Here is a 12,966-nt window from a genome sequence, read left to right as displayed (position 1 = left end):
ATTCCCAATACAAAATACCCCAATCATATCATCATCAAAGGCGTTTTATCCCTTTCAAAAGTTCCTATTTAGATATTTTATTATATCTTAGTTCTTCCTTGTATACGTCGCTGGTCGATATTTGCCAAACTTCTCCTCAGCTTCGTCTCATACCACGTATATAATACCCCCGAATAATCTTACTATCAATTACCACCTCGAAAAACACCACGCGTCACCCGCTACTTTATAATTTTATCATCATCAAACATCCTCTAAAACCTCGTCTACATTAAACCACGATGGCGACACCTATCGCTACCTCATTCGATACGAATCCGGACACAGATCTTGCCGGTGCCACCTCCGAAGATGTCGATATGACATCTGCGCCTCAAAACGCCACAGATGCTTCTATGGCTACTACAGTCGCGAACACAAACCCCAACGCCGCTAATGGGGTATCCATGAATATACCTGGCGAGAATGAACCTCTTATGAATGGTGGTGTTCCAGGAGATATTGAAATGAAAGTCCCGCGACGGGAAAGAAATCTACGGGAGTTTCTTGGCATGATGGATGAATATGCTCCTATTGTAAGTCCTCTTTTTTCTTTTATATCGTTCGTATTGTTATATATCTTCGTCACATTTTATGTTCTACTGAAGACGACTTGTTTAACCTTGCTATCCTTGCCTCGGTCCTGGAGGTGCTCTGGAAGACTAACTCGGGTAGCAAATATAGATCCCAGACGCAGTAACAGACTACTACCTATCCCTTTCAGGTTTCCAAACCAGCGACGTCCGTATCAAACGTCTCCTAGCTCTTGCGACCCAAAAGTTTATCGCCGATATTGCTGCAGACGCGTACCAATACGCGCGAATCAGAACTTCCTCGTCAAATGCGAACGCGTTTACAGCTGGTGGGGCTATTCCAGGTGCTGCTGGGGGTGCATTAGGTGGTGCTGGCGGAGGTGGGGGTTATGCTACTAGTGGGCGAAGAGGTGGAAGAATGGTTTTGACCATGGATGATCTTGGTGGTGCGGTGGCTGAGTACGGGGTTAATACCAAGAGGCCGGAATTCTATCGGTGATCTGCTCTAGATATTAGCCAGTTGTGGCGATTCGTGGCAAGGGGATTGTTGTTTCCAATTGATTTCTAGGGGTGGCTAGATTGATTAATGATCGTTTTCCTTTTTGTGACTTGGAGGAAGGATGGCATAATGTGGTTGGCCGTCTATTTTCTTCTCTTTTTCCTCGTCCTACATATGATACAAATGTACTTTTAGCATGTCATAGGCGTTAATCCTTTTCCTCGTTGTCGTTTTTTTGTGTTCTTGCATCGTTAGTTTACCTCTTTGATGTATCCATATCATCATCGTCGTCTGTTTTAACCTATGGATAATGGTACAATTCGTCTGGACATTCTAGATCTGTCGCCTTGCAGTGCGCTCTCTCCAAAACCTATTCCGGTCCCCTCTTTCTCTTGCTCCTCCTTGGATGGTATTTTTGATATCTGCACGTAATTAAACATCCTGCTGGCTCGGTTGCCCGACCATGGAATCCATAGAGCTGGCTGGTGGGTCTTTCTTCCCTCGATCGAATAAACACCCCGGACTGATACCATGAGGTCAATCGATTGGATATTAATGGTCGACAGGTTGGGGAGCCGGATCGGTGCAAGCTTTATTCGAGAAAAAGACGGGGTACTACCGTCAGATACGTAATAGGATCGAGCAAGAAAAGGAGTAAGAAAGGTTAGTGGGAAATGGCGTATATATTATTATCCAAGGTGGAGAATCCCTGGGGATGTCGCTGGAGATCCGACAGCATATATTGCGTTGCGCAGACGGCGGTATTTGAAGAAAAATCATGGTTGGCGGACGCCTGTTGAAACCAAAAGAGCCGAGGTCTTTTTCATTTGAGGGATATAAAAGGTATTCGGCGATGGGGATTCTAGGGAAGGAAAGTGTGAGAAAGTTGATTCTTCTGATGGAAGAAGGAACAGCGATGGGTAGTTCTCAGCCAGGCCATGTGAGCTGGCACGAGAGGATTCCAATTAGACGATTGAAATGGAAACACATGGACGGCGTTCAGGCTGTAAGATAAGTTTGAAAGATTTGAAATTGAGAGCACGGTTCAATAGAGCAGCAGGAGACCGGGTACTTTGAGAGATATAGATGTTCTGGCTGGAGCTCGCGCTCTTGAAGCCAATCCAATTGAGCTCTGCAAGATAGGATAGATAACCAGAGGTTGGTAAGTCGCTTAGCCGGCTTATCAAGACCACGCACAAGCCATAGCGGGGCTGGAGTTCCAGACCAGCCAGGCTCCTTTGCACTGGGTCATGGCTTCTAAAGCGAGAAAACATGAGAGTTCCGTCGGAAAGGTTGAGTTAATCCGGGATCAGCGAAAAGAAGAGGTCGTGTTAGCATTAGCTAAGGCAGGGCGATGAGTTACGTAGGCCCCGTGATCATATCCCGGACTACAGGCATCAGGCAGGCCGTGGCCATGACCAAGTGACGTTGGGTTCTGTGACTTCAGGCTGCTGAAGCGCGAGTGGCCAATCAGGCTGACGGCTATCTTGTTCGGAGAATTGTTTCAAGGGCCCATGTGGATGATCCTTTGGTTCTGCTTCGCTGAAAAGCTGGAAGGCTAGAATTCCAACCAGGCAAAAAATGTGCTATGAGAGACCAGCTGAGGCATATACTGTATGATTCTCATGTTGGATGTCGTTCTCGTGAGAAGAAGAGGAGTAAAAGTGTTAGTAAAAAGTATGCAAAAGGTTGCGATCATCTTGCATAAAAGTACTAGGCAATATTAATACGTCCATTCGGTTTTCTCTTTTGTTTTGGTTTATTTTCCCAGCTTCCCGAAGAACGACCGGGATGCATATATTTGAGAGACGTCAACGGTTTTTGGGAGCATTAGCTTGTCGATAGTAGGTTAGACGAGCGAATAGAGAGGAAGAACGAATGATTGTGGGCCGCAACAAAAGGTAGGGGAGGAGCATTGCCTATTAAATGCCTCAGCCCGGTTTGATACATGCAGCCAGCTGCCCTTGATCGAGCGATGGTGTTAGGTCTGCTGGGACAGTCTGATAAGCCAATGAGCAGGCCTGGACGGACAAGCTGCTTCCCCGGTATCAAAGATAGGATGGGAGCTGTGAAGGGCCTAGAACTGGCGTGCATCACGTTTGGGAGCTGATAACTGGGGACTATAAAGCCGGAGGACGGCCCACGATGGGTGGAAGGGGGTCATTTTATCATTTATCATTTTCTCTTTGTTAGTATATATCCTTTGCATTCTGCGTATACCTCGTACAGTACAGTACGGACGTACAGATTCATAGACAGACAGACATATATATCCTGACTGATATCTAAATTTTATCGATAACGGATATCTATATATTGCATTGCATTCGTTGCATTCGTTGGGAATTTGATTGATTACACTGATCAGATCTGAGCCGAGGCACTGAAGCTGGAATTGAATCTAGCATTTGAACGAGCAAGACAGGCATCTCTATAATAGCTATTAATAGCTAGTCTCGAGACGAGAATTGCATTAAGAGATAGGGAAACGAGAGAGAGAGAAAGAGATCGTGTCGACATCTTGATATCATATCAGTATCAGTTGGTGATAGTGAAGACAAAGCACAGCGTTCCCCCACGTTTTAATCTGCAGAGCCTCTTCAACCTCCACTCTTCAACCTCCACTCTTCAACCTCACAATCAACATCACCATCTCCATCTCCATCGACTTCACCGACTTCATCACCAACTTTCCTCATCGGTCCAATTTGTGTTCAAGCGTGTCGTCATCCTTTCCAGCAACCCGGTCAATTGGCCCTGCTGACTAAGAACAGCACCCCCAAAGAGGGCACGCAAACAAGCATTGGCTTGTGTCTCTCATCAAAGAAAGCAAATTTTTTTCCCAGCTTTGCTTTGACTCCCAAATAATACCTTTCGGCTAGTTTAGCTTGCAGCCTGTAAGCACCAACAGCCACAAATATTTTTCTCTCGGAGGTTTCCATCCTTCTCTTTCAATACATCCTTCCTGAATACGCTGAACGAAAACTTGTTGCTCGTCTGCTCACAAATGACACCTCCTCCTTGATGCAACCTGACTCTTCTTCGAAATCTCCAAAGGAACACTTAGCCCCTCATGGCTACCGAATCCCTTTGAAGTCCCGAGCGTCGTCTGGTTCCTCGATCTCGTCGTCCGAGTCCCCCTCTAAGGTCTTTTCTGTCTTCGCAAATGTCGCGAGATGGAAGCCAGGGAGCAGCACCAGCACTACTTCAACCACAACCACAACCTTTTCCTCTACCAGGAAATACGGTCATGCGACAGAGGCCGTCACGAATTCTGCTCTCACCTCCACTCCCATTACCGCTACGACCCATACAACAGCTTCATCCTCTCCCATACCCTTGTCAGCCGACCCGATAATACCTATTTCCGACCGAGGTGACCTCTTTCCCGTTGCCGAACCGCTTCTTCATTCATCCACATCCACATCCAGTCCTGGTTTGCTCCGATCAGTGTCCACGACACCGCCATCCGATACCGACACCTATCTTGCAAGTGTTATTGGTTCCCTACCTGCTGCTGCAGCTGCACACAGAGACGGCAGAGATAAAGCCTCGGGTGTGGTTACACGAACTTCCAACACAAAATCGCATGACTTTGACCTTCCAATATCACCTCCACCGTCGGTACCCCGCCGGTCTCTGTCTATGCCCATGGAGGACTCTTCGTCGCCTCGCAAACCAAAATCCTCCCAATCCATGAAGTCTATGTCACGGTTTATATTACCGTCGTCGGTGACTCATGATGCTGCTGGCGGCCTCTTGGCTGGTAATATCGGAGGTGAAGGCTTTCACAAGGTGCTGCCGCCATTTATAAGCCCGGCCGAAAGCCCTAATCGGGTAGAAACACCTGATGCTGGCGGCACCGAAAGTCTACGAAGTGTCTCTTCGAAAGAAACCCTAAAAGATGGACGGTCTTCAGGCCGAACATCTAGCTTCGACTACGCTAGCCGTGCTGCTAGCGAAGATAGCTCGAGACGAAGCCAACGAACAGATGCCTCTGAGAAGAGGAAATCAATAGTTGGAAAAGCAATCGCTGAGGCCAAGTCGGAAACGACTTCACGCAGCCGAAAGTCCAGTCAAACGTTGAGATTGTTCAAGGAGGGAAACCCAGCCGATGACCGAGAACGCCGGGAACGGAAGGAGCGAGAGAAAATTCAACGTCTACGTGAAGCTTCAAAATCTCGTGACGATGTCTTCAATATTCCCGAAGAAGCCATCGATATCTCGCATGAGACTTCCCGACCCAAACTACACTCAGGCTTTCAATCACAGGAATATTTATCCAAAAATGATGAAGAGCCTTCAAGCAAGAGATGGGAAAAAACACCCGCTAGTGGTGAACCTGAAGCTACTATTGTTTCTGCACCTAATACTGCTGCAAGTATATCTGATAGTTCTCAAAAGAATACCTTCCCTGCTCCTCAAACCAGTGATACCCGTGTTCCTACTGCTCCTGCTGTACCATCTCATGCATCTGTGCCACCGTCGTCATCATCCGTGAATAGATCGTCGTTTGGTGAGTCTGACGTCGCCAACGATGCCGCCAAGTTCCAACCAGTCCAATATCCACTTCCTCCTGGAGGACTCACACGCCTTAGACAGCAGTCCCTGTTGGAAGCTAATCTAAACGATCCTTATCAGCTTTCTCCATCCGCTGTCGTCGACAAGGCGACATCGGTTGAACAAGAAGTTGGGCCCAAAGGGGAGACACGTGGCGCTTCTGATTCAGCACGAGAGGAAGAAGCCGAAGTGTCCCCTAGAGATGAGGATGAGGATGAAGATTCCGAGAAAGAACAGTTGTATTCTGCCTTGTATATTCCTCACAAGACTCCGTCCATTGACCCCAAGAGACTTTCTTTTCATCATGATGGCGAGATTATGTCTGAGGGTAGTCCGTCATCACCCGGACTACGCCTTTCAGAACTTGATCTCGATGACACTGAACCAACGAAATTCGAGTTCGATGGCAGTACGACACATCTGAAAGGCAAGCATCACACCGTTGATGGAAGAAGTGCAGACTTTGAGGTCAAAATCGTCGCGACAGCGGATCAACCTGCCCATGGAGTCAAGCACCAGCATGAAATATCTGTTGCTGAAGTCCTAACAACCGAAACTCCCATATTTGATAGCAGGATTACACAGGAACCGTCTTCGCTGAGCCGACACGATAGCTTCGAATCCGATTTCGATACTCAATCTGGCTATTCATCATTCTCCTCATCAAGACGAAACTCTGATACAGAATTTTACGATTCGACCGATCATGACGATTCTAATACACCCACTGCTACCCCCAAGCAGGCTTCTCAAAAGCATCACCGACACCACCATCACCATCACCGAACCTTCAACGATAAATCCCAAATCCCGCCGCCGCCGCCACTCGGAGCTGTTGAATTGAAGCCATATAACCACCAGGTTGGAGGGCATACGGCACTATATCGCTTCTCCAGGAAAGCTGTTTGCAAAAGCCTGAACAATCGCGAGAATGAGTTTTACGAGGCAATAGAAGGAACCCACCAAGAACTCTTACAGTTTATGCCTAGGTATGATTAAAAAACTCACTCAGGAAATTCGGCCAAATTACTAATATGGATATATAGATACATTGGCGTCTTGAATGTTACTTTCCGGAAACCACCAAAACGCAAGAAGACGCGCAAGGAAACGGACAAAAACATCAGCGTTGACAAGCTCGAAAGCAAACCAGACCAAAAGGCGACAGATGAAGGCCAAAAGCCTGCCCAGAAGCTGAGCCTTTTTAATAGTCACAGCGACTCTAAAGGATCACAGGACGCAGGTACCTCGGCACAAGCTTTACCCCTTCCACAGGTCGTTCTCGAGAACAATCGACATATTATCCCGGAAAATCTATTTCGATTCTCTAGCAGTGCACCATCACAGAAGGGAACGACCGAAGGCAACAATCCGAATTCCGACAATAATCACTACACGAATGTCGTCAAGGAATTCGCTGATCCTGGATCGCCAGGCTTTGACATGAATGGGACTGGGAGCCACAGCCCGAAACGTGTCTGGGCATCGACAGGCGCCACAACAGTGAATCGAAAGCTACAGGAACAGGTTCTACGAGAAGTTTTTGGAGGTCCTCTATCGCACCATCATCATCACCACCGGCATGGGCATCCAAGACACCGATCCTCTTCTTCGATTTCTCACGTTCGTAGGAGTGCTGGGAGACGTAGCAGCACTGATATGGACGTTCACCATGCTGATTCAGCTGGTGGTGAAGACTTGAGGAAGGCGCGTTCCAAGGACGAAACCAGCACCCGCAGTGAAATGATTGGCGAGAGTGAGCCTGAGCAACCCTTACGAAGGAGACTATCTAAGAGCCGATGTGCCGGGTTACGACGCGCGGACCGAGATTTCTCAGATGGACACGACGAGGGGTACAAAGGTGACATGGAGGAAGGAGGGGAGATGTTTTCCTTTGACGAGGAGTCGCACCCTGTCGGAAGCTTTCAGGCCAAACCAAAATGGACGGATCGGCTGTTCGATAAGAGAGCTTCTACAGCCCCTGCTTCGCCAGCTGTAAGGCCGTCAGATAGCAAGATGCCAGAAATTCCACCGGTTCTACTGGAGCTGGATACTCAGCCTGAACCCGAGAGGCGGGAGGAACCCGTTGAAAATCCGGAGCCGAGTTCGGCTGTACTGGCTACTCCCGAAGCACCCGTTGATCGAGTTGAAAAATTCCTCCTACTTGAGGATCTTACCGCTGGGATGAAACATCCCTGCGTCCTCGACTTGAAGATGGGGACACGTCAGTATGGTGTTGACGCAGATGAAAAGAAACGCGCATCCCAGAGGAGGAAATGTAAACTCACGACTTCACGGCAATTGGGCGTTAGGCTCTGCGGAATGCAAGTGTGGAACGAAGATAAGCAAGCCTACCACTTCGAAGATAAATACAAGGGCCGAGATATCAAAGCGGGGTCGGAGTTCCAAGCTGCTCTAGCTAGGTTCTTGCACAGCCCTGAGAACATCAAACGCTGCATCCCTGTTATTTTGAAGAAATTGGTGGAGCTGGAGGAGATCATCAAGGGATTGCCTGGGTATAGATTTTATGCCTCGAGTTTACTGATGCTTTACGATGCCGGCGAAAAAGGCAAAGGGGCTGAAATCGACATGAGGATTGTGGATTTCGCTAATTGTGTGACGGATGAGGAGTTGACTCCTACGACGAAGTGCCCGCCAAAGGAAAGAGGCGGGGTGGATAAAGGGTACCTCAGGGGATTGAGAGCCTTACGTATATATTTCACGAAGATATGGAAAGAAACCGTCGAAGAAAGCGTAAGAGAGGAGAGGGGTGATGTGGTGATGTTTGGGAGAGGCAGGACCATCGAAGACGTTTGGATGGACAACGACGGTGATGTTTCCACATAAATTTCACGGAGTGTATATCTGGAGGTAAGGAGCAGGCGTTTGTACATGCTTTCTTGCTTTTCGGGCTTTGCTCGTGGCTTCTTTTTGATTTAACTTTTTTTTTTAAAAAAATTAATGTTTTGCGGACGATACCAGCTATCTAGGCTTGGTGCTCCTCTTTTATCTCTGATGACGACTGCGATTTTCTTTTATTTTCCGCTTTACTTTTCATCATCATGCTCTTTTCTTTCTTCTCTTTCGCCGGTGCCTTTGCTTTTTTGTTTATGTTCTTTGTTTCTTTCTTTGTTAAACGTTTCTTTGTTTAAAAATGTCGGCATGAATCATGGGACGGAAATATTTATACAACTACGGAACCATGGATTGATTGCACGACTGACAGAAATTGACGGCGTCTTTTACTGACGGAAAAGCTTGTGGTTTTTTTTTTCTCTTTCTCTCTTGTTTCTTCTACTTTTTTAAAGTCTGCGCCTGGTGCTTCTGATAATGATAGGACATAATTCTTTTACCAATAGATAAAGTAGATTTCCACGAACCTCAGGTTAAAACTAGGTTATAACTGTCTTGTAAATTCTACGTAACTCATGCACCCCATGGTCCAATGCAACCTTCAATCTTGGCCTGGGGTAAGTAAGTACTTAACTACCTCGCTATCGATTGCTAACCAGCTGCAGACTAACTTCCAAAACACCAAGTCAATGATCGATGATATCATCTTACTTGACTTGGCTGCTTGGAAGCCATACTCTTGGGCCTCTGCATGCAACTCTGTTCGCAGCCCTGCCAATACTGCGGTCCGCCCAATCAACGGCGCCGGCTTTCGCCTTGAAAGGGCGCTCACAAAATATACTTCATACATGAGCGAAGGGCTGAGGAATTAATTGCGAACCCGGGGAAATATTGTGGCCAGGCCTCTGGCTTCTTGCCTTTTAGCTAGGTCGGCTGGAAAACTTGCCCGGATTGGGAACCATTCCGCGAGCCTCACCAAGACAAATTTAGGCGACGTTACGTTGCGCACAACGCACTTTCGATCATGGCACCAGTAAAAGGCTCCGAACTGCATATTGCATGGAACGAGTTTGCGAAGCTTAGCATGATTCTGCGCTATGTCATACGAGTCGGGTCGACGTGGATAGCTGCCTAACTAATTTGCCTCGAGGTCACGTACCATGCTAGCGATGTTAATTAACTAGAATCCCTACTTCACGAGGGTTTCTGGAAAATGATATATATCGCTCGAATCTACCCCGTTAACGTGTTATTTCGACACTCGCAAATCAAGCTTTAGTCTACATTCGCTCAGTACTTCATCTAGTAATATCTATTCTTAATATTTATATTGATACTTACATATACATCTTTTGTAATACTTTAATTTCTTATCTCAAGTTAAGATGAAATTCTTAGCAGCACTCAGCGCAGCAGCAGTCTGTATTGCACCTCTGGCATCTGCAAAACCCCTCTCGCACAGTTGGGATCTCCTCAACAAACGTGGTAGTAACACCAACATCTGTAAAGATGTCCAGTTAGTTGTTAATATCTTGAAACTCAATAAGGCTACTTCATTTTGTAGCACATTCTTGGGTATCAAGACTCAGACTGTCCCTACGACGAAAGTGTCGATTGTACTTACGACCATGACTGTCATTGAAAACGTCTATGCTACTACTACGGAGATAGTTAAGACTGAGTAAGTAATTGCTTAAGTAGTTAATCTTATATAGTCAAGATAGAGTCAGGATCTGACATTTAATGAATAGGAGTTTGACTTTCACCAATACGATCACCGACGCTACCGTGCCTACTACCGTAGCCACCGAAGTCGTACCATCGACCACCGTTCTCACTGTCACAGTTACTCCGGATCCTTCTATCATCTACACGACCACCTACACTACCCCAGCTGGTGTCGCACGTCGAACAGTTGCCGTAGAGGAAAGGGGAGTCAATTTCGTCCTTCCACCATTTGTGACACAATATGCCTCCTCAGCAATCTCCAAGGCATGCAACTGTCTTTCCCTCACGACTCCAACTACGACTTTCACCGTCCAAGTTGTTCAGGCCAGCACGGTCACCTCCACAGTTACTGAGACTCATATCAACACCATTCCTGTAACTTTCACTACCAGCACAACCGAAATTGCCAAGGCTACTGCATTTGATCCCAAGACGATCACTACGACTAGCACTACTACCAGCTACTTCACAACAACTCTCCCCAGAGTTACAACCACCCAGACTGTCTCCCTCCCATTCAAAACTCCTTATTGCGTTAATATCCTGAAGGAGAAAAAACTTCAATATTATGGAAATCTTGTTTACGTTCGAACATACGGTCAGCTCGGTAGACCCAGTGTTCCGCGAGGTGAAGAAGGTCTTAGCATGTGCTGCCAGATCTGCTATAACACTCCGGATTGTAGTTTGTGGAAGTAAGTTTTTTGACCATTCCTCCCCTATAGCTTTCATTGATTGCGTGTGGCAATAGCTACGCTCTATATAAGGATTCGGACAAAGCTAACGTGGCTATTTTAATCCGGAATATAGCTACTTCGATCTTTCTAGTGGTGCAATCTGCGAACTCGTTGGTGGCTTCACGGCTCTTGACACCGGTGTTTCTGCTACCTGTCCTAAGGGAGTTTCTCCGCTCGCTACGTTATCTGGTACGGGAACTGATAGGGTTAATACCGATGCTGGTTACTATAGCAGTGGTATTGGGCCATGCTATAAAGGAGATTTCTAAGCTAATGTTATTGTGAGATAATTTCTTCCCTGGTTTTTGTATTTATAGTTATTTAATTTAAAGCTTTAAGTATGTTGTTTAACTGAGTTTATTGTATTAATTAGAAAAGAATGCTGTGTATGAAATCAATGTTCAGTTCAGTCCGCGTTGTCCTTGTTGTATTATGGAAAGAGGAAAGATCCTGGCACACGTCACTGCTTATGAAAGAATGAATAAGCTAGAATACGCTAAAGTGGAAGGTTTTGGCGGTTAGTCAGTTGTGTCAGGATGATTAAGCCGCTGACTTTGGGAAAACGACCAGAAGGCTGTCGACGAACCGGGTAAAGTCATTTGGACCTTTGGTAAGCATCACAAATATGCTTAGCTCGGTGGTACTGTGGGTACCTATCCGATGGCAGGTATCCGGGGGGTATATAAAGACCCTGACCTGGACGACTCCAATCGATTTCTTTCCATTTCAAACAACATCATATCATCATCAAATATAGTAAAGAACACCATTCCCTTCAATTGAATACATATACAACCATCAAGATTCTTTCACGAGTAGTAAAGAACTTTAAACCCACCCAATTGCTCAAAATGACTAGCAGAAACATGTCTTCCGTCGACCAAATCTTTAATCCTCCTCGCTCAATCGCCAAGGTCGTCCCAGCTGTCGAAACAGCGGAGGGAGACGGCGCTAGAGTCCGCCGAAGCATTGGCACTCCCCAGCTTCGCCGATTTCCTCCATTCCTTATGTTGGATCACTTCTTCCTTACAGACGGAGCAGGGTTCCCAGATCACCCTCACCGAGGACAGGAAACCATTACCTACCAACTGAGTGGTGCCACCAACCATGAAGACTTCACTGGCTCTGCTGGTACAATCCAGGCCGGCGACCTCCAATTTATGACTGCAGGGAAGGGTATCGTCCATGCCGAAATTCCTTCGCAACAACCAAAAGATGGTGCCACCAATATCGGTCTTCAGCTCTGGGTCGATCTTCCAGCTCGTCTCAAGAACTGTGAGCCACGATATCGTGATCTCCGTGCTGGAGAAATCCCGATTGCACATCCTTCCGACAAAGTCGACGTCAAGGTCATTTCTGGTCAATCCTGCGGTATTGACTCAGTTAAAGACTTGGCCTACACCCCTGTCTGGCTGCTCCATGTCAACATGCGACCAGGCGGTGAACTCTCGCAAAGCTTACCAAAAGGTTGGAATTCGTTCATCTACACCATGTCCGGTTCCATCACTGTCAACAACACTAAGCGTATCGAGAAGTTCAACAACGTCATTCTCGGCGCAGACGGCAGTGGTATCAACATTTCTGTCGATCCCAGTGAACCCGAGGCAGCAGACTTTGTAATCCTAGCTGGAGAACCTGCGGACCAACCTGTCGTCCAATACGGCCCATTTGTGCAACTCACCGAGAGGGATATTTACAAAACTTTTGAAGATTACCAAGAACACAAAAATGGCTTTGAGAGGCTCAAGGGTTGGGAAAGTAAGATTGGAAAGGAATTCTATTTGAGACGCAGACACAGCTTCAGAGTTTAAACGCGTGCACCTTGATCTTGTTACTTTAATGTCCTCTTGCTTAATTAGTTTTGCTTCTTGATTGTCCATAGATTTCCTGCACTTAGCGATCTGTAATTTTAGCAATTGAGCTTTCAACATTACATTCTCGAACTTCGCCGTGCAAATTAATAACTACAATCGTGAAACAAGGTGCTATCCCGAATCGTTTATATCAGTCTGTGCATGTG

General features: G+C 46.6%; 3 protein-coding genes across 3 annotated transcripts; all 3 read left to right on the top strand.

Moving 5' to 3' along the window:
• Positions 1-281: 281 nt before the first annotated feature.
• DFL_009754 (uncharacterized protein) lies at positions 282-1,071 on the top strand (the record flags this gene model as incomplete). The annotated part of the gene is made up of 2 exons (XM_067639688.1): positions 282-575; positions 724-1,071. The coding sequence occupies 2 exons, from the start codon at positions 282-284 to the stop codon at positions 1,069-1,071; spliced, it is 642 nt and encodes a 213-aa protein (XP_067487451.1).
• A 3,024-nt stretch (positions 1,072-4,095) lies between these two features.
• DFL_009753 (uncharacterized protein) lies at positions 4,096-8,478 on the top strand (the record flags this gene model as incomplete). The annotated part of the gene is made up of 2 exons (XM_067639687.1): positions 4,096-6,620; positions 6,678-8,478. 2 exons carry the CDS (start codon positions 4,096-4,098, stop codon positions 8,476-8,478), a joined length of 4,326 nt encoding a protein of 1,441 aa, XP_067487450.1.
• Positions 8,479-9,869: 1,391 nt separating this feature from the next.
• On the top strand, positions 9,870-12,757 carry DFL_009752 (uncharacterized protein; the record flags this gene model as incomplete). The annotated part of the gene is made up of 7 exons (XM_067639686.1): positions 9,870-10,165; positions 10,236-10,904; positions 11,020-11,135; positions 11,182-11,227; positions 11,320-11,332; positions 11,517-11,556; positions 11,766-12,757. The coding sequence occupies 7 exons, from the start codon at positions 9,870-9,872 to the stop codon at positions 12,755-12,757; spliced, it is 2,172 nt and encodes a 723-aa protein (XP_067487449.1).
• Positions 12,758-12,966: the final 209 nt, after the last annotated feature.

The sequence above is a fragment of the Arthrobotrys flagrans genome (genome assembly GCF_004000055.1).
Source record: "Arthrobotrys flagrans strain CBS H-5679 chromosome Unknown unitig_1, whole genome shotgun sequence".
Taxonomy (NCBI): domain Eukaryota; kingdom Fungi; phylum Ascomycota; class Orbiliomycetes; order Orbiliales; family Orbiliaceae; genus Arthrobotrys; species Arthrobotrys flagrans.
Note: the sequence above shows the minus strand (reverse complement) of the source record. Positions and strands in the feature narration are given on the sequence as shown.